Source organism: Salmo salar, chromosome ssa27, assembly GCF_905237065.1.
Source record: "Salmo salar chromosome ssa27, Ssal_v3.1, whole genome shotgun sequence".
Classification (NCBI taxonomy): Eukaryota; Metazoa; Chordata; class Actinopteri; order Salmoniformes; family Salmonidae; genus Salmo; species Salmo salar.
The window spans coordinates 6,089,183-6,110,862 of record NC_059468.1 but is presented as its reverse complement, the minus strand read 5'-3'; the positions used below and the strand labels follow the sequence as shown (position 1 = coordinate 6,110,862).

Genomic DNA, 21,680 nt, shown 5'->3' with positions numbered 1-21,680 from the left:
TCCAAGGAGCTCTCTGACTGTCTTGGTAAGGTTTCATAGAAGTATCCCAATGGAATTGTGGATGAGATTGCCTCTCCAAAGTGCTGCCTCAAGATATTGTATATGGCTTCAGGATCTCTGCTTATGTTAACAAGAGGGTTTCCACGGAGCCCAATTCTGACTATGTCTTTAGCCCGCCCCATCAGTCTGTCCTGTATCTCTTGCCCCTGTTCTGATATACTGCATCCCTTCTTTTTCAAGTAAGCTTGCATAAATTCTTGCCATTCAGTCACTGTGCACCGGTCTGTGCTATCACCCCGGAAGTGGGGTGGTTCTCTGACTTCTGACTTCAGAATTAGGTTGACCTTTGACCAATCAGGTATTTCTACTATTGGTTGGGGAGGGGCAGTGCTTGGTCCAGCCCCTGCTAGACTAGCGGCAACTTGATTTCCTATTTCACTGCCCAGTTGTTTGACTAACTCTGCTAGGACTTGCAATTGTGTTCGGTTTTCATTTTCACCCCCTATGGCCTTCTGGGACTCTTCACTGTTATCGTTGCCTGGTTGGCTACTGCTAACATGCTCTGGTTGGCTACTACTAACACTTGGCACTCTAGTGTCGACTGCTGGGTATCTAAGAGGACTGGCTCTAGCACCATGTTCCACCATACTGGCCAACTGAGCCCCCCGCCCCACCCCACTGGCAATACCTTGTGGACCTCTCACAGTAACACCAACTGGAGTAACATGTACATTGTTATCACCAACACCTGATGTCTTCTCTCTCCTGTTCTGTAATCTCATACAACTGAGGTGTACGCAACATATTGTCCAAAGTTCACCTTGCCCTCAAATGTTCTAAACGTGTGATGTCGATCCAGTTCTGTGTAGGAGTCCCCCGGCGATCTGCTGCAGCTGATCTGTTGATCCGGGTCACGGCACCAATCTGTAGCGGCTTTACTATGCACCACAGGAGAACCAAGAAATGAAGAGCGACACCACGGCTGTCTTTTAGGCTTTTATGTTGATCTGCAATAGTATTGTGAAAAGACAGGACAGGAACACATCAGTCTCCAATGCACCACCTGACAAGCTGTTCTTTCTCTCTCAGTGTTTTCTCAGACTCTCACAATCACACTCATACATAAAGCCATAATGTATAGTATAAAATAATAACCAGTCCTTAATACAAAGAATGTATAATCTTAATTCTTAGACAATAGAACCATACCTGCAATAGTATTGTGAAAAGACAGGACAGGTACACATCAGTCTCCAATGCACCACCTGACAAGCTGTTCTACACAGGAGCATGAAGAAAGGTAAAACACATTTCCTGTCTCACATCCCCAATACATTGCTAGGTGCTTTCAGTGTTGACAGTACCAAAATACACCTAACATCAACAGGCATCACCAGAAGCGCAACAATTAAAATTAGAAACCAAAAGTAAAGTTCCTGGCGATCATAGCGATCTGACTCCCCCCTTCTGTCTGAACTTGGAACATTCCTGTTCGCGGGCTTTGGCCACTGACCCTCAACCTGATTGTTCTGCTCTGCGTTGTGTACTATTCCAATAATCTGAAGTTTGCTGGAATAACCATTTTAACTCTACTACAATATGTCTATTCGAAGTGTATGCAAATAAATTATACAAGTGGTTAAAATAACCCTTACCTAACCTATTTAAAATGTCAACGTCAATGGGGTAGAATCCCGGATAGACAGTCCCAAGTACCCTGCATAGCAAGGCCCACAAAGTCATAAACCCCGCCTATTTCGAAAATGTATCTATTCAAATGAGATTTTAAACCAAACCCTAACCACACTGCTAACCTTAAATTAAGGTAAAACATATATTGTTTGTTTTCATGAATTTTTACGATATGCACAATTTTGACTTTGTGGCGGTGGCAACTTTTGCCTTCCCAGTTTTGTTATTTATTTTCAGTGTATGACGGGTTCATCATGTGACCGCCCACCTCAGTCATATGACCGCGGTGTTTAGGGTTTCGTTAAGGAGGAGGAGGTGAGTAAGGTTGTTGTTCACGAGGTTGGAGCAATAAAATGTTCGACTACTTATGATGGTTAGAATCTAGGTTCCCGGAAGCATCGCCTCTGGTTTTAGAAACTCTGTGCCTCTACAGTGAAGCAATTGTTTTTTTGCCTTGATTCCACAGTATCACAAATTTCTTTGTCAAATAGCCGAGAGAATACCGAACAGACCTACCAGCATGGTTGCAACGGCTGGTTTGATGGGGATACAAAGCCGACTCGCAGTGCTTTTCTCGGTTGTGCTATCTCCGTGTCTATGTACCTCTTTTGGCCAGGTAGGAAACTTGACCGGTTTTTCGGTCATGGTTTGACTTACTGATTCACTATCTATGAATGTATTTTACAGTTTGCAGAATTCTGCACAGTTTTGCAAGATGTACATATGTTGTAGATTGTTCACTGCAAGAAAGCATAGCAGTATAATGATTTTGGGTACAATAAAGTTATGCCCCAATAGCTGTTCTCTGTGACCAACAGTACAATAGACTTGCTGTAAGTTTGCACTCACAGGCCGTTGCAAAGCTAAGCGACCAAAGCAGACCTTAACCTCCTGCACCTCAAAATGTAGTCATCCGTCCTGTCTTCAGTGAATGCATACATTTCTTTTTTTTCCTTTTTTCTTCCGTACTGGGCCCCGTGGGAATCGAACCCACAACCCTGGCGTTGTAAACACCATGCTCTACCAACTGATCCACACGGGACCGAGAGTATAATATAATAGCAGATACGTTCACTTGCTGAATAGGTGGCATATGTGAACAAGAATAGCACGTGTTATCATGGGTGTTGTGTGATTATGATTGTCAAAAAATCACTTTAAAAAGATGGCTAGTTCGATCCACCATAATTCCATAATTGATTTAGCTAAACTACTGGACCGTATAGCCCACTGGCTACTTTAACAACTAATTTAGACAACTCATTCAACTTATAATTCATTTCTGACGTTGTATAGGCCATTTTGTATATTAACTATAGTTAGATACATGCAATGTCTTTTTTGTCTTAACTTGTTGCCAGAGAAGACTAAATAAAGTAGTACTTACCAGAATAATGTCTTCCATCGATAGAATGAACGCATTAATTATCTAGTTAACACCTGTAAAGTTGTCTGATTCGTTTAGGGACCGGAGAGAATGCAATAACTCTAAAATAGTCAACATTGGTCCTGATCAAAATGCCCACATCATCAATTTTTTAATTTCACTAGGCAAGTCCGTTAAGAACAAATTCTTATTTACAATGATGCCCTACCGGGGAACAGTGGGGTGACTGCCTTGTTCAGGGGCAGAACGACAGCTTTTTACCTTGTCAGCTCGGGGAGTCAATCCAACAATCTTTAGGTTACTGGCCCTAGGCTACCTGCCGCCCCAAATGAAAAGCTGAGAAATCGATGAAACACATTTCTGATAATACTTCAGTTCGTCTTGGGTGCATATTTTATGTGGTTGAAATAACTGTCTGCTTGCATAAGTGTCAAAGATAACACAGGCATTCTCATTTTCTCAAGAGATGCTGAAAGAAGGAAATTATATTAATCCACTTCTATTCCTGAGACAATTAACATTTGTTATATAATTTTACTGCAAGAAATGCATAATTCTGTTAATATTATACAATACTGCATGTGAGAAGTTAAAGACCTACAGACAGTGTCCATATTTCAGTTACTATTACATTTAATCCATATTAATTTAAATTAGGAATATTCTGTTTATTCATGAACACAGGGATATTCGTGAACAGGATATCAAAGGTGCATGTAAACAGTTTATCCCTAATAAGACCTTAAGTGGGATATGAGCTACTATCCAGAATACTGTGTGCATCTAAATGTCGTTACTGTCAAATGCTATCTTTTTATAATTGTCACTTTCAGCCGTTCTTGTTGGCTAAAATCCAAGCTTCTTCCAAGAGGGAACTCGGAGGTTTTCTTTCTGCACACTCAGTTTTACCTGGCCTGACCTGGCAAGTGGCTGCTTATACCAAGCAATGAGCCAAATTGACGTTCTCTCTTTCTTTCTCCCAGATTAAACCCCTGGTTTATGATGAGCAGTTGCTGTGGGTGAGTGGCGGGGCGGGGGAGGTGAACACCTACCGGGTCCCACTGCTCTCCTTCACCCCCAAGGGCAGTCTGCTGGCCTTCGCTGAGGCCCGCAAGAAGTCTGCCAATGATGGGGGGGCCAAGTTCCTTGCCATGCGACGCTCCACAGACAGAGGTAGGCAGGCTGTCAGGGTGCGCAGACAGATGGACAAATGTTTGCAGTTTTTAATATGATATCTGATGATCAATGGTGGTCCCCCTTGGTCGGTAGTTCGGCCATGATTTGATAGCTGGCCGCTAGACTAATTTACCAATCTTAAAACATTTTAGCTGACATGCGTTAATTGAGTGACTCACATAACAAGAGAAACTGCTGATGCACAACTGCATTTTGAAATTGTACCTTGTGTATTCTACTAACTCTCAACAGTAAGTAAGGAATTGATCAGGCTGTCTGTTGCCCATCCCTGGTGTAATAAGTGATTCCTCACGAAACCCAGACAAAAAAATACTCGGGTTTTCACAAAATGTATTCCATTGAATAGTCCTTTGGAGGAAGGATTGTTGACATATATTTGACATTTGTATCTAAAAGCAAAATTGAGAAATAATTAATCAAAGTTGGCAAATTTATTACATTTTATTCTACAATGTAAAAATATAGAAAAACCCTTGAATGAGTAGGTGTGTCCAAACTGTTGACTGGTACCGTGTGTGTATATATATATATATCAGTCAAACGTTTGGACACACCTACTCATTCAAGGGTTTTTCTTTCTTTTTACTATTTTCTACATTGTAGAATAAGTTTTAATGTCATTACTATATGAAATAACACATATGGAATCATGTAGTAACCAAAAAAGTGTTAATCAAATCAAAATATATTTTTTATTTTAGATTCAAAGTAACCACCCTTTGCCTTGACAGCTTTGCACACTCTTGGCGTTCTCTCAACCAGCTTCACCTGGAATGCTTTTCCAACAGCCTTGAAGGAGTTCCCACATATGCTGAGCACTTGTTGGTTGCTTTTCCTTCACTCTGCAGTCCAACTCATCCCAAACCATCTCAACTGGGTTGAGGTCAGGTGATTGTGGAGGCCAGGTCATCTGATGCAGCACTCCATCACTTTCCTTGGTCAAATAGCCCTTACACAGCCTGGAGGTGTGTTGGGTCATTGTCCTGTTGAAAACAAATTATAGTCCCAATAAGCGCCAACCAGATGGGATGGCGTATCGCTGCAGGATTCTGCTGGTTAAGTGTGCCTTGGATTCAAAATAAATCACTGACAGTGTCACCAGCCAAGCACCATCACACCTCCTCCATGATTCATGGTGGGAACCAACACATGCGGAGATCATCCGTTCACATACTCTGTGTCTCAGACACGGCGGTTGGAACCAAAAATCTCAAATTTGCACTCATCAGCCCAAAGGACAGATTTCCACCAGGCAAATGTCCATTGCTTGTGTTTCTATATATTTTTTTAAACCTTTATTTAACTAGTCAAGTCAGTTAAGAACAAATTCTTATTTACAATGACTGCCTAGTAACAGTGGGTTAACTTCCTTGTTCAGGAGCAGAATAACAGATTTTTACCTTGTCAGACCAAGAAGGAGAGTGATGCAGTGCTGCATCAGATGACCTTGGCCTCCACAATCACCTGACTTCAACCCAGTTGAGATGGTTTGGGATGAGTTGGACCACAGAGTGACGGAAAAGCAGCCAACAAGTGCTCAGCAAATGTGGGAACTCCTGGCAGGTTAAAATTCAATCCCACCAAAAAAGGCTGACATTTTGGGGGGTTTATTACATTTTTTGTTTTAACAGCTCTTACATGAAAAGGGCTTATCATTTTCGTAATTTCACAGTATTATTCCTACCTCGTATTGTTTAAATATATTATGTATAACACAGGAAATTCACGTATTTTTTTACTCCACTGGGGCTTCAACACCAGTCTGAGAGGCTTGTAGGAAGTCCAAACAAAATGCAGTCCCTTTGCCAGTTGATACAGAATCAAGGTGCCACAGTTGGCAGTGCTTGTCAGAGCAAAAACCAAGCCATGAGGTCTAAGGAATTGTCCATAGAGCTCCGAGACAGGATTGTCGAGGCACATATCTGGTAAAGGGTACCAAAACATGTCTGCAGCATTGAAGGTCCCCAAGAACACAGTGCCTTCCATCATTCTTAAATGGAATAAGTTTGGAGCCACCAAGACTCTTCTTAGAGCTGGCTGCCTGGCCAAACTGAGCAATTGTGGGAGAAGGGCCTTGGTCAGGGAGGTGACCAAGAACCCGACGGTTACTCTGACAGAGCTCCCGAGTTCCTCTGTGGAGATGGGAGAACCATCCAGAAGGACAACCTTCTCTGCAGCTATCCACCAATCAGGCCTTTCCCGTAGTGGCCAGACGGAAGCCACTCCCCAGTAAAAGGCACATGACAGCCCGCTTGGAGATTGCCAAAGGGCATCTAAAGGACTCTCAGACCACGAGAAACAAGATTCTCTTGTCTGATGAAACCAAGATTGAACTTTTTGGCCTGAATGCCAAGCGACACGTCTGGAGGAAACCTGGCACCATCCCTACAGTGAAGCATCACGCTGTGGGGATATTTTTCAGCGGCAGGGACTGGGAGACTAGTCAGGAAAGATGAATGGCGCAAAGTACAGAGTTCCTTGATGAAGTCCTGAGCAGGTTCTCAGGCTGGGGTGAAGGTTCGTCTTCCAACATGACAATGACACTAAGCGCACACAGCCAAGACAACGCAGGAGTGGCTTCAGTACAAGTCTCTGAAAGTCCTTGAGTGGCCCAGCCAGAGACCGGACTTGAAACCGATCGAACATCTTTGGAGAGACCTGAAAATAGATGTGCAGCGACGCTCCCCATCCAACCTGACAGAGCTTTAGAGGATCTGCAGAGAAGAATGGGAGAAACTCCCCAAATACAGGTGTGTCAAGCTTGTTGTGTCATACCCAAGAAGACTCAAGGCTTGATGAGAGAAACAAACTATTTCATCCATTTTAGAATACGCCTGTAACGTAACAAAATGTGGAAAAAGTGAAGTGGTCTGAATACTTTCCGAATGCACTGTATTTTACAACACTTTACTTACGACGGATAGTTTCCTCCTCCCCTCTCCGATCTCTATCCTCTACTTCCCCTCCACACTAGGTGCCACGTGGTCTCCCACCTCCTTCATATTGGACGATGGCTACTTGGCTGACGGGCTGAACCTGGGTTCCGTGGTGGTAGATGAGGAGACTGGCTCTGTGCTGCTGATCTACTCTATGTGCTTCCACCAGTACCAGTGTGACCCTGCCAGTATTATGTTGGTGGAGAGCATGGATGATGGTCTCAGCTGGAGCCCACCAAGGAACCTCTCGGTCCAGCTAGGGGTTAAGAACTTCGCCCCCGGGCCTGGCTTTGGCGTTCAGGTGGGTCACCACCGTCCATGGCTTTGATACTTCTCTTCATCTCCCTCTCTCAATGTATCTAATCGGGTGAAAGTAGATTCAATTTCATGCCAGTACGGGGACCTCCTGTGTGTGCATGTGCTTTTTAAAATCTTTTTTTATGGGCCTAATCATCGAATGACATATAGAATCCCTATTCATTTAATAGGATCTCTATGGGCCTAATAGTAAAGATTTGTCGTTTCACTTTTAAAATGTATGTGCCTACTTTTTAAAAAAAATTTTTTTTTTTTTTTTTTTTACGTGACAACTGGTTGTTTTCATCTGATTGTCAAACAATTACTTCAAAGGCTCATGAAGATTACCTCCGCACGTTACTCAAGGACGGCTAAATGATGGGGTGCTGGAAACATATTTTTTTTTAAGCCTCAAAATGCAGCATCTCTTGTCATTACTTGATGCTCGTATAGAATGCTAAATAAAGCCTTGCTCACCAGAATGTCATAAATTGATAGAAAGATCAGTGCATCATCAGTTGACATTGGTAAAGTTTTCTCTTTCGTTTCGGCTTCTCTCACAGAGCGAGGACATTTAGGGACCAAGGAGATTTCCAAATGACATCAAACCGGTTTAAAGGAAATTTAAAAGCTGTGAAAAAGAGCCAACATGATTTTGATAGTATTTCAGTTCATCTTGGATGCATATTTTGTGGTTGAAAATGAAATACTGTCAGCTTTTATGTCGCTGAAAGAAATTGCACGTTTAGGCTACACAACAGGTCCATAAGCGCGCAATCCCATTCTCTCAAGATGCTGAAACAATTAAGCATATTTTTCCACTCCTGTTCCCTAGACCAAATGTTTATTATATTTTGGACCATCATTTTAATGTGAGGAACACCTAAATAGTGCAGGAGTTAACAATTTATAATAGGCTTACAGACCGTTTCCAGACTTCAGTTACTATTCCAACCATTAGGCTACTCCGATAACAATTTGAATAATTCTGGCATCCATACAGTGCCATTTGATAAGGCAAAGAGACAACACTTTTTGGTGTTCTGTAAGTGATATGTCATTCATTAGGCCTGCACAAGTCTCGATCTCGGCCACTAATCTCTGCCTTCGAAAAATGTTTATTGTTGAACCACACTGCATTTTGGAGCGTATTGGTTAAATCTTTAGACTCCAACCACCCAAGCTGTTTTCTCTGCTTCTGCATGGCAAGCGGTACCGGTACATCAAGTCTGACACCAACAGGCTCCAGAACAGCTTCTATCCCCATGCCATAAGACTGCTGAATAGCTAACTAAAGAATTAGCAAAATGGCAAAACAGAGTATCTGAGTTGACCTTTGTATTTTATTCTTATCTTTACACTGTCTCTATGCACACTCACAGGGCCCTACACACTACGCACATTGATACTCCAACACACGTACACTACCGTTCAAAAGTTTCGGGTTAATTAGAAATGTCCTTGTTTTTGAAAGGAAAGCACATTTGTCCATTTTTTTAAAAAACAGCAAATTGTGCAGAAATACAGTGTAGACTATTCTTGTTCTGAGAAATGAAGGCTGTTCCATGTGAGAAATTGCCAAGAAACTGAAGATCTCGTACAACGCTGTGTACTACTCCCTTCACAGGACAGTGCAAACTGTCTCTAACCAGAATAGAAAGTGGGAGGCCCCGGTGCACAACTGAGCAATTTGATGTTCTTTTCACGGACCCCTTGGGTGAGAGAACACCTTGGGTGGTTTTAGTCTTTAAAGATTTAAACAATATGCTCCAAAATGCAGTGTGGTTCAACAATAACATACATTTTTGCTCAGACACACATAATATGCACATTTATACTGACTCTACACCCACATACAATCATCATATCCTGATGCCTAGTCACCTTACCCCTATACATATCTACCTCTATTGATACAGTATCCCTGCACATTGTAAATATGGTACTGAACCTGTATATCGTATGCTTAGTTACTTTATCATGTTCTTTTATTTATTGTGGGGTTTTTTCCGTTGTACTTTATTTTTAGTATTACATTGTTATTGATTACTGGATTGTTGTGGTTAGAGCTTGCAAGAAATTAATTTCACTGTGCATGTGACTAACTTAAAACAGAACAAAAAAACTTGTATTCCACAAGTTTAAGTCTCTTTTCTCATTTTTCATGCGACTGAAATGCGGTAATGATAAATGGTGAAATAACCTACAGTTTTCTTAAAATCTATGTTTTAACTATTGTGATAAGCTCATGTTTTACCGGAATGGCGTACCTCCACTATTTAATTCATATAATTCCCCCCGCTTTGTTTGTCATCTCTACCCTTATATGAGAAGAGAGCTCCTTATATTTCCTTCCTCGTGATACCATTGCTGACGTAGCCTACTTTTGTGTTGTCAGTAAGTTTGAGTCATGTCTCCCATGATGAGCTGCTCTCTTTTTCAATACCTCTGCAGTTCTTAGTGTTGTTAACCTGCCTGTGTATTTGGACACAGCAGTATTTAGCTAGTCATTCTAAATGTTCGTTCCTTTTATGAGCCCAATTTCTATCATCCCTAACCCTTATATTGTGTGTAATAAACCTTAGTAATAAATCTTAGGGTCAATGCACTGAGGTCAGTTGTTTCGATTGAACTGTTGTGCTTTGATAGAGTACACTATTTTTGACTGTCTCTCCATGTCCCCTCGCAGAAGCACTACCCTCCTGCCAAGGGGCGTCTGGTGGTGTGTGGACATGGCACACTGGAGGGTGACGGGGTCTTCTGCATTCTGAGTGACGACCACGGGCGAAGCTGGAAGAATGGCGCCGCGCTGAAGAGCATCCCCTATAACCAGCCCAAACAAGCCCTGGACTTCAACCCAGACGAGTGCCAGGTAAAGCTATCCAGGGAGAGAATAGGTAGGAAGGACTGGAAACGATGCCACACAGTACAATACCCATATAGTTATTAGGCAACCCTTGAGTTTTACTAGTCTGTAGTTTTACTAGTCTGGTAATAGTTTTATAGTCCGACGCTTTTGTTCTGGTTTTGTTCAATAGTGATGTATACTGATTACAATGCAGTTCCTCTACTTTTTTTTGTATCAGAGATTGGAAAGATACAGTAGCTAATCCTTGTAGGACCACTTAAATTGATTCATTTGACTAACAACTATTAGTATCCCTTGATGAGAAGTGCTTGAGAAACACCTATTGGCTTTATCTGTTAAAAGCCAATAATCAGGCTGACCTCAGTTCCTCAATCAAACTCCTCTCTGCCTCTTTCTCCCCTCTGTAGCCTGTAGAGATGGAGGACGGTAGCATCGTCATCAACGTGCGCAACCAGAACAACTACCACTGCCACTGCCGCATGGTGGTGCGCAGCCTGGACGGGTGCGAGACTCTACCTGTGGAGCAGCTGGTGTTTGACTCCATCCTGATAGACCCAACGGTAGCAGCAGGGGCGCTGCAGAAGGAGGGCGTGATGTACTTCACCAACCCAGCTGACAGTACCCACAGTAAGGACTATGGGAAAGGGGTGGGGATGGGGCCCTCTGGTGGACAGAGTGGGTTGGACAGGGGGTTAGTGGTGAGCTATTTAAAAAAATATATAATTCTTAAAACCTTTTTTTTTATCTTAACTTCTACCCTCAACCTTTCTGTCCCTCTCGCTTTCTTTCTCTCCTTCTGCCAGGGATCAATCTAACCCTGCGCTGGTCTCTAACCAATGGCACGTCGTGGGAGAAGAACGCTGTCCAGATCTGGGCGGGCCCAAGCGGCTACTCCTGCATGACGTCACTTCCGAGCAGCAACGCTGAGGACAGGAAGTTCATCTTTGTCATCTACGAGAAAGGCCACAAAGACTACGATGAGACCATCTCCTTCGCCAAGATCCACCTCTACGGTGGATGGTAGTAGAATAAGGCTGGGGGGGGGGGGTGACGACTAGGTAGAGTCTGCCTCTAACCACTGGTCCAGGGTCAGGATCCGTGTTCTCAAAGTGTCTCAGAGTGCTGAACTGCATCAGTTTTGCCTTTTTAGATCATAATGAATTAGATTATATAGATGGGGACCTGATCCTAAATCAGCACTTTTACTCAGACACATTTTGAATACAGGCCCAGATATTTTTATCCTCTTTAAAAGTGGGGATTTTTATCCAAGATCTGTGGTTAGGAGCAGGTTCTACCTCCAGCTGGGGAGGGAAAGGGAAGAGGATGCTGAAGATACTCTCAGGACGGAGGATTCATGGGACTTTGCAGCACCACTTTGTTTTGATAGGTGGAGGGAGACATACAAACTACTCCTGTTTTATTGTACCAATAATGACAGTTGTATGCCACTTTATCCTAAGGGGGGCTTTTAAATACATCAGGGTTGTATTCATTAGAGCACACCGCAGCAAAATGTAGCAAAACATTCTGCGACAGGAAATGGAAAGTTCAGCTTGTCCCTCCCTGTTTTAGTCTGTTTTCCTCCATTTGGTGCCTAATATACATGTTATTAGTATGGCCCAAGCACAGGTGTCCTGTCCTTTACTGAAGCTATGATAGTCTGTAATGATTGGTGGGATGTTGGTGTAGCTACGCTTCCTTTCTGTTGAGGCTCCTATAGCTGAGACCCCCCCCCACATCACAAAATAAAAGAGATGGGTGGAAGGAAAATATTTAGAGGGTTGTGTCACCAAGCCATAAAAATATTGGGAAAGAATTGCAACTGTGATGTTTCCATATGGCAAAAAAAAGGTAAAAATACAGATTTAGAGAGACATTTTAATGCCTAGTAAATGTAGCTCCCAGCCCTCTGCCTCCCAGTCCATAACAGAATGGTTGCACTTTCAGAATGTCAAGGCATGTTTAAGTTTTCCTTTTTTGAAGGGTGGGGTTCTTGCCAACTTTTGACGTGAGAGATGTTTGTATGATGAGACTGTTTAATGTGAGTGAATGGACTGTAAAATGATTGACTTGTGTCCACTACAATATCTCAGATGAATAGGATACGCATAGTTTGAATACCATCAACTTGATGTTTTTACGAGGCATGGCGCCAGGGATCTGTAATTTCATTCACCCATTTTGTGCTATCAGTTGAAAGTTTAATTATCAACTGTGATTGTGTCACAAATTCTTCGACTCAGTGTTTCTGTAGCAGATTTGATCAGTCTCATCTAGCTAGCGCACTCCACAGCAGATGTAGTTGTTTCCCTCAGCTCACCATGCCGAACCTATCTGTGAAGCTGACATACTGATATGAAATAGATTCCTTGTTTAGTGGTAAGACACTGCATCTGGTTAATTGCACATAAGGGTTTGATTGGTCATTTATTTGAAAATTATTTTGATTAGAAACCGTTGCCTTGTATTGAGGAATCCGGCTGCATGTGAACACGTGTCTAGTTGAATTGCCAATGTTATGGTCAATGTGAGTGCACTTGATTTTGTATTAGATTAAGCATATATTCTGCTAATTATCTAACAACCTTTTATTATCCTCCCTTTCCTGAAAGTGTGTACATTTAATAGAAGGGCTTCCTATGTTGATGTGGTTTTAATGTTTCAGGTATGTTTTTCTGGTAGTGTTAAGGAGGTGTGAGTGTGATGTGTGTCTGAGTACTAATATAATATTATGCATGTACTTTTAGATACTGTACAATTAGTGGGAAAAGATCAGAACTTAGCTTCTTTAAAAACAGCAATTGAACCACAGTGTGTGTGGAAGCGTACTGTTAAAATCGTTCCAAGCCTCTTGTAATGTTTTGTGATATCCCCTGGGTCTGTATATAATGTAAAGTATTCTGTACTTCCCTGAAAAGTATAAATGTGAAATATTTTTTGTGGTTAGCCAAGACCTGTTTAATGCTGTGTGGGTGAACACTAGCTTCAAATGGAGCTTTTGGAACAAAGAAATCTGTACACTGTAAGACAAAATGTCAGATGTAGCTGTAAGAGAACGTTAGAAAAGAGAATAATGCAAATATCCTTGTAACAGCTATTTTGTTTGTCACACTCATAGAAGTAATCTAACAAATATTTTTCTTTATGACAATGTTGCCAGAATCTTATAGTACAATCACAAAGTGTGTCTTCTAAATTGTATTATGTGTTCGGCATTAAAGCCAAATTATAATGGGGAAGGAACAAAATTCAAATTATTGAAGATGCTAAATAAAATTGGCAGTGCTTCAAATGCATTCATAGACATGAAACAAGTTCTTTGAAAATTAACCACACTGAACGGGAAATTATTGTCACCTTGATTGCATTGTATTTTCTGACGTTGAATCGACAGATGGGGAGATGAGAAGGATATAGCACAGAAAGTGGGTGGAAGAATGGGGATGTGAACCGCTCCCTCCAGTATGTAGTCCTGGGCGGCACTACCTGACCCTGACACTACCATGATTGCATCAATCATTTACCACAAATCAGACCTTAAAGAAACAGTAAAACACACTGTAAATTACACATGCATTCATATAGCCTTAGTAGAAGATGATGGTTAAGTGTGGGAGTCTAATGAAATGGGAAGAAAATTAATTTAGCATACATGCAAAACATTTTGCCTGAGGGATTATTGGAACACAGTAGGTCACCGTACAGTACCTGTATAGCAGAGGAAGTTTAGTTTTTCCGCACAGTTATTGTCGGCCCATTTCCCTGTTCTCTTGTTCATGGCTTCACAGATGTGAGATAGAGGAGGCTCGGGAGCTGAACCTGTACACAAAGATAGAGTTGTAGTAGTACTTAGTTGTGTGTCTAATGTCTGTCATATCACACTGGCCTAAAGTAACCCACATCAAACTACATTCATATATAGTGCATAGACCTTGCCTGGCTACCCAGGCTCCTTGCTACGGCCAAACGCTACGCCCACTTATGTTAGTTTCTTCTCCCCAATGAGTCTGGCTCTGAGTACCTCCCCGACCCTTCACCGAATGCGAACCCATTCGGGGCTGTCTGATTGGTCCAGAAAATAATGGGTTGGGCCAGAGCCAGAACACACTTGGGTAAAGCGGCAGTTAGAAAATGTGTCATTGGCTTTGACACTGATTTGTTAGAGACAATCCAATCACTGCTGACTTTGTTTTGTACAACGCCACTTATGCCCCTTGTCACCATAAACGACTTCAATAATGGCAATCTCAGACTTAAGAATGTGGTGAATTACAGAGCTATTTTTTGCAGTGGTGTAAAGTACTTAAGTAAAAATACTTGAAAGTACTACTTAAGTAGTTTTTTGGGGGGTATCTTTACTATTTCTTTTTTTTTACAACTTTTACTTCACAACATCCATACATTTTCCCTGACACCCAAAAGTACTCCTTACATTTTGAATACTTAGCAGGACAGGGAAATGGTCCAATTCACGCACTTATTAGAACATCCCTGGTCATCCCTACTGCCTCTGATCTGGCAGACTCACTAAACACACATGCTTCATTTGCAATGAGTGTTGGAGTGTTTCCCTGGCACCCATAAATAAAATAAAAAATTAAATGATGTCATCTGGTTTGCTTAATATAAGGAATTTGAAATGATTATACTTTTACTTGTACTTTTGATACTTAAGTATATTTTAGCAATTAAAATGTACTTTTGATACTTAAGTATATTTAAAACCAAATACTTTTAGACTTAGTATTTTACTGGGTGACTTTTACTTGAGTCATTTTCTATTAAGGTATCTTTACTTTTACTCAAGTATGACAAATGGGTACTTTTTCCACCACAGATTTTTTGCAATACTAGTGTGTTTACCTAACAAGCACAAATGAATACACGTCACCTGTATTACTTTCTACTTTCATCTCTCTCTCTCAACCTCTCTCCTCCACTCACTTTTTCTCCAGTTCTGGTAGTCCAGTGCCTCTTCATTTCCTCACAGCCAGAACCCCCACAGCTGGCTCTGCCTCAGCCCGACCCACACCCAGTCCGAGGAGCTGTTCTGGACTTTCTCCATGGCATAGAAGGCCTCAGCGTCAGAGTGAAAGGAGGCCAGGTGAGAGTGTGGATGCCCAATAGTGACACAGTGCTTTAGTGCATTAGTCCATGTCATCTGCTTCAGAACCAGAGTCAGTTTCCGAGTGACTGGAGAGGAGAAGTAGGGGACAAGGGAGCATGGGAGAAGGGGTGATGAGAGAATTGAGAAAGCAGAGATGAGAAGAAACTACAGAAAAAGCCAGGAACATTGTTAACAACTGATGGTTTTCATCTAGCAAGTTAGCTAGCAAGGTTCGAGCAATGGTGGAGGGGGTTTTGGTATAATTTCCATGAATAGGGAAGTTGTTTACATACCAAAATAGCAGTGGAATGGTTTCTTGACTTTTCAGTCAACTGGGGTCCATTTCAAGGGCAGCAGCAGTTGACCATTACTCAATTCAGCTTCAACACAGTCCTCCTTTGCTATACATTTAAAAAAGGAAAGAAAAATATAATTCACATCACATGAATCATATTAGTTCATTATTGAGGCATTGAATAAAACAATCAAGGGTGAACCGGAATGACACCCTTGTTGAATCGACTGCCCCATTTTGTTCAGTAACTCACTTTCAGTGGTCAGTAGCTCTCGAGTCAGGTTGGAGAACAGTGGCTGGAGATTTGACCGTCTCCATGGTTGATGGTGAAGGCCGATCCACACTGCAACTTCACTGGTGAATACAGCGGGACTCAGCTTCTCCAGTATCTTGTCATTGTATGCATCACTCATCACGCTGGCTAGGTCTTTGTGGCTGAGATAACAGTGCTTCAAAGCCTCTGTCCAGTTCTTCTTCGCTTCAACCAATGAAAGGTTGTGGAGATCTGCAATGGCTGTTGTTTATATTTGAAGGTTAAAATCTATAGACTGCACTGGATGGAAGCAACACTGTTACAAAAATATAAACTTTTCCATTCCTTTTTGTCCCCCCTCCCCCTCTCTCAGGAGGATTCACTTAAATGTTTCACCAAATTACAAACACATACAGTACAAATGGAATTATCTCAGCGTTTGTTACCTTTGTTATAACATATGAAGATTCGATTGTCCCCACAGTCTCTCTCTTCCCATGTTCCATTGCGGTCCATGCTGACACACACAGGCCCACCTGTCCATTTCCTTGAGCGCGCTTCACTCTTACCCTGAGTCCCATTCCTCAAGCCAATCCAAGCTGATTCCTTACTAGAGCCTTTTACCTTGTTGTAAATGTCATCCATGTGAGATCTGTTGTTTATAGTGACTAAAGTGCATAAGTCTTTGGCTTCGTTCCATGTCTTTGTAATACTACTGAGATTGTAACAGCCATCTGCTGAAAAACAGAAATAAGATTTTTTGGGGCAGTGGTCTATGATACTGTAGTATTCACGTAACACATGGTTACTGTCAGGTCCAAAATGATTGACACCCTCAATAAAGATGAGCAAAATAAAATATGTAAAATATTAAATAAAAATACTGAGCTAAATTGTATACAATATATAATATTATTTATTATCTTTATAAAGGGTACCAATCATTTTGGACTTGTCTGTATATTATGTATATTATATAAATGCACAACTTTTTGGTACTGTCTATTATCAATTGAGGCGTCTGAAGCATTATATTTGTAAAATATGACCTGAAATGAAAGGTAGGTAATCATTTTAAAAGATCACTTTCAAAAGTTATTTACCAGCAACACAAATGAAATAAGTTGGTGACATGCAGCTTCTGTCATTCCATCTCTTTTCAGGGTAATGCGATCTATTCAGATAAACTTCAGCTCCAGATCATTCCAATACCGGAATCCCAAGGTTTCCCATCAGCCCATTCCCAGGTGTCACGGAAGTGTTCAATCCAAACAGATCGCCCTTTCCTTGTACATTTTAGTGATTTGAGTTCTGCAAAGCTTTCAATCTCCACCAGATTGGAATATTTAGCCCTACAATGACTTTGGGCTTCAGACCAAGTAGACAAAGTATCCCCCAATGACCGATTGGGTAAATCAAAGCTACCTGTGACATAAAAGTTTACACATAGACAAGGGTTCAGGCAAACATTATCTCCTCCAACACTGAATACACACCTTTACATCTCACGAATATGTGTATATTGTCTGATATTACCCTTTTATTAAATGCATAACTTTTGACTTCCTGTATAGCAATTTTACAACATGATTTGTGTTATAACTGACGTTTAAAGAAGCATGAAACAATGTAAGGGAGTGGACAATGTAAGAGTGGATAAAGTTACTAACTTTGTCAGATAAACACATTTTTTCTGAGCAGGAAGCCCTTGTCCAGTATCCCTGCTTATCTATGTTCTCGAACTCCCCTTATGTCCACTTTTCAAACTGGACAAGAACTGGACACTTTTCAAATGGAACTTCTCCCCATTTGACCATTGCCAGTTTTCACCACAGCTAACGTTACGCCTCAACCCAAACCAGACAGGACCAGAGAAACTGGAGTTCCCCATAAGAGACGCATCAATATCCGAAGGATTCTCAGTGAAGGCTAAGTCAGTGTATTTCTTCCTGCAGTAATGCTGAGCTGAAGACCACGTTCTGTTGTTGCTGTCAAAGACCGCAACAGCAATGTGACAGAGTATTGGTGAGAGATGAGCTACAGAGAGAGGACACAGAGGGTAACTCATTTTGTATGTCATAATAATATACTGTAATTACTAATTCATGTTAATTCATATAAATTCATATTGTAACATTAATAATAATTATAGCAACATGTATAATTATTATACTTAATATTATACAATTTGGTCTGGTGTAAAGTAGGATATTTTATTTGATTGTTAACATTTTCCATAACATTTACATGACCAATTATGCCAGCCTCACCACTCGCACTACTACTTCATGTACTACATGCTCTTTTAATCCGGTTATTGTGATGTTCATTTGAACCTTTCTCAACTTTTCAATTAAAACACAGTGTTTGAAATTAAACAGGATCAAATCTGGTAGCATAAATGTACCTGCTAAAAGCAAGAGGACAAACGTGAAATGCTGCATTTCTGGTTCCAAAGATGATCTCCACAGCATTCAGTGTGCCACCATCATAATGAGATTGGTCTCATGAAGTCCATCTGCACTTAGGAAAAATGTGGGGGAAACGATTAGTGCAAGTATTGGATACCCATAAAACAATGGAAACAAATAATACAATTTATGTAAATACAAATACAGGAACAGCGGGACTAAACCCGAAGTGCAACATAATAAAGCACTCAGGAAATAGTAGGAGAGATTACTTTCAGGAAAACAAGCAATGACCGACAAAGACAAATGACAGAGGGAGTATATATACAGTGATAGAGTGGGGATTGGAACCAGGTGTGTATAATGATGATGAGACAAGTCCAGGGTTGATGAGTGAAGGGCGTTTGCCAGCAGCAGGTTCGGCGAGAAGCCCCTGACTGCAGTGTGCAGTTCAGGGCCGGGCTCAATGTGGGCGGAGTCAAACGTCGGGCCAGGTTCAATGTGGGCGGAGTCAAACGCATTTAACCTGAACCCTTCCCATCTCCTTCAAGTTGAGGTAAACGTCGAAGGTCTCAATGTCAGCGAAAGCGAATCTTAATTAACCTAACCTACATGAATAAAAATACAAGCCAAAGTATATTATGCATAATGACAGTCTCACTTACTTCCATGGTTTATAATATTCATGTTATACCAGTACAGTGGTATATTTTTATATGACCAACTACCGAACCGATGTTAGCATAGCGTCAATTAGCACCCATTTGCACGTGAGCTAGCTAATTGCTCACAATGAGGGAATCTTATTTGGACAAATTTGCCTACTACCCTAGGTTTACATGTACAAGTATGTAATCGATTTGATCGTTGATTTTCTGTGTTTCTTCAATGTATGCCTTGTGTTTGGCTGGCTCTAAATGTGTATCGTTGATGCCATTTCCTTAGTTACACACAGAGAGTCTACACAGCCTACACATAGTATATACAATAATGAAATCACCTGGTCCCAACATACATGGCAAGTCAAGAAAAGTAATTGTAACTTGTCCACGCTGTAAACTGAAGTTAAATAAGAAAAACTTCAAAACACATTTACAAAGAAAGCATACACATTGCTTTGAAACAGTGTCGAAGGAAAGAGTTTTGGCATGTGAGTGCATTGATGTGAAAAATTGTGTGTTTGCAGTCAAAAATACATTTTCTGGTCCAGCGATACCCATACATTTTGTGAAAAATACTTGGGCTAATTCAGTTCCAACTGTGTTCAAAACTGTTATGCATGCTGGAGTATAAAAAGCTGTTGAATTTTACTTTTTCTTTACTTTCACATACACTCTTCACAGAAACATTGCTCGGATCTTGTCCCCTGGACCTGGAGGACTTTTGGTGTGGATGATGTTCAGGTTAGATATTCCTTTAAATTATTCCACTGAACTGTACCATTTGATTGTCATTCCTTTATTGAAGAATTTACCTTATTAACACCACAGGGCCTACCAAAGCAAAACCTCAAACAACTTTGAGGTGTTTGTTTTGATGGTAAGATGCTAGCTATTCAGTATATTATATTAGTCAATTTTTTTTATTTAACCTTTATTTAACCAGGTAAGCCAGTTGAGAACAAGTTCTCATTTACAACTGCGACCTGGCCAAGATGGATATCATAAGGTGAATGCACCATTTTGTAAGTCGCTCTGGATAAGAGCGTCTGCTAAATGACTTAAATGTAAATGTAAATAAAGCAAAGCAGTGCGACACAAACAACAACACAGAGTTATACATGGAATAAGCAAACGCACAGTGAAAAACACAATAGAAAAGTCTATATACAGTGTGTGCAAATTAAGTAAGATTAGGGAGTTAAGGCAATTAATAGGCCGTAGTGGCGAAATAATTACAATTTAGCAAATAAACGCAGGAGTGATAGATGTGCAGAAGATGAATGTGGAAGTAGAGATACTGGGGTGCAAAGGAGCAAAAAATATATATAAATAAATAGCAATATGGGGATGAGGTAGTTGGATGGGCAATTTACAGATGGGCTATGTACAGGTGCAATGATATGTAAGCTGCTTTGATAACTGATGCTTAAAGTTAGTGAGGGAGATATGAGTCTCCAGCTTCAGTGATTTTTTTGCAGTTCGTTCCAGTCATTGGCAGCAGAAAACTGTAAGGAAAGGCGGTCAAAGTAGGGGTTGGCTGTGGGAGTGACCAGTGAAATATACCTGCTGGAGCGCATGCTACGGGTGGGTGCTGCTATGGTGACCAGTGAGCTGAGATAAGGCAGTGCTTTACCTAGCAAAGACTTGTAGATGACCTGGAGACAGTGGGTTTGACGACGAATATGAAGCGAGGGCCAGCCAATGAGAGCATACAGGTTGCAGTGGGGGGTAGTATATGGGGCTTTGATGGCACTGTGATAGACTGCATCCAATTCGCTGAGTAGAGTGTTGGAGGCTATTTTGTAAAGGACATCGCCGAAGTCAAGGATCGGTAGGATAGTCAGTTTTACGAGGATATGTTTGGCAGCATGAGTGAAGGATGCTTTGTTGCTGTCACGTCCTGACCAGTAAAGGGGTTATTTGTGTTTGGTCAGGACGTGGCAGGGGGTATTTGTTTTATATGGTTCGGGGTGGTTGTATATGTGGAGGGGTGTTAGATTTATGTATTCCGGGGTTTTTGGTTATTGTTCTATGTTAGTTTATTTCTATGTTCTGTCTAGTCGTTTGTATTTCTATGTTTTGCTAATTGGTGTTGGGGCCTTCAGTTGGAGGCAGCTGTCTATCGTTGCCTCTGATTGAAGGTCCTATAATTAGGAGTATGTTTGTTTTGGGGTTTGTGGGAGATTGTTTTTGCACTGCTGTGGTTTGCCTGCAAACTGTCTAGCTGTCGTTCGTTTTTTTTCTTGTTTTGTGTAGTGTTCAATAAAACTAAATATGAGCACTCAACCCGCTGCGCCTTGGTCCAACACCTACGAAAGACGTGACAGAATCTCCCACCAACCACGGACCAAGCAGCGGAGGAAGGAGCAACAGGTGGACTATCGGGAGTCGTGGACCTGGGAGGAGATTAAAGCCGGAGTGGGCCCATGGAGGAAGGTGAAAGAGGACCGGGAATGTTACAGGGATACACGGTTGGCGTTCAAACCTGAGAGGCAGCCCCAATACAAAAATTTGGGGGGGCACACGGGTAGTTTGGCTGGGCGAGGATTAAGCCCCAAGCCAAATCCCTGT

General features: G+C 41.4%; 1 protein-coding gene and 1 long non-coding RNA gene across 2 annotated transcripts; one reads left to right on the top strand and one right to left on the bottom strand.

Annotated features, from left to right (window-relative positions):
- Positions 1 to 1,998: 1,998 nt before the first annotated feature.
- LOC106588520 (sialidase-1) lies at positions 1,999 to 13,677 on the top strand. Its single transcript, XM_045709235.1, has 6 exons — positions 1,999 to 2,308; positions 4,063 to 4,252; positions 7,251 to 7,513; positions 10,199 to 10,381; positions 10,786 to 11,005; positions 11,182 to 13,677. Exons 1-6 carry the CDS (start codon positions 2,213 to 2,215, stop codon positions 11,400 to 11,402), a joined length of 1,173 nt encoding a protein of 390 aa, XP_045565191.1. The 5' UTR covers positions 1,999 to 2,212; the 3' UTR covers positions 11,403 to 13,677.
- Positions 13,678 to 17,058: 3,381 nt separating this feature from the next.
- Positions 17,059 to 18,737, bottom strand: LOC123730991 (uncharacterized). Its single transcript, XR_006762500.1, has 3 exons — positions 18,720 to 18,737; positions 18,444 to 18,554; positions 17,059 to 18,073 (listed from the first exon to the last, which is right to left on the bottom strand). It is a non-coding gene; the product is annotated as an uncharacterized lncRNA (long non-coding RNA).
- Between the last annotated feature and the right edge of the window lie 2,943 nt (positions 18,738 to 21,680).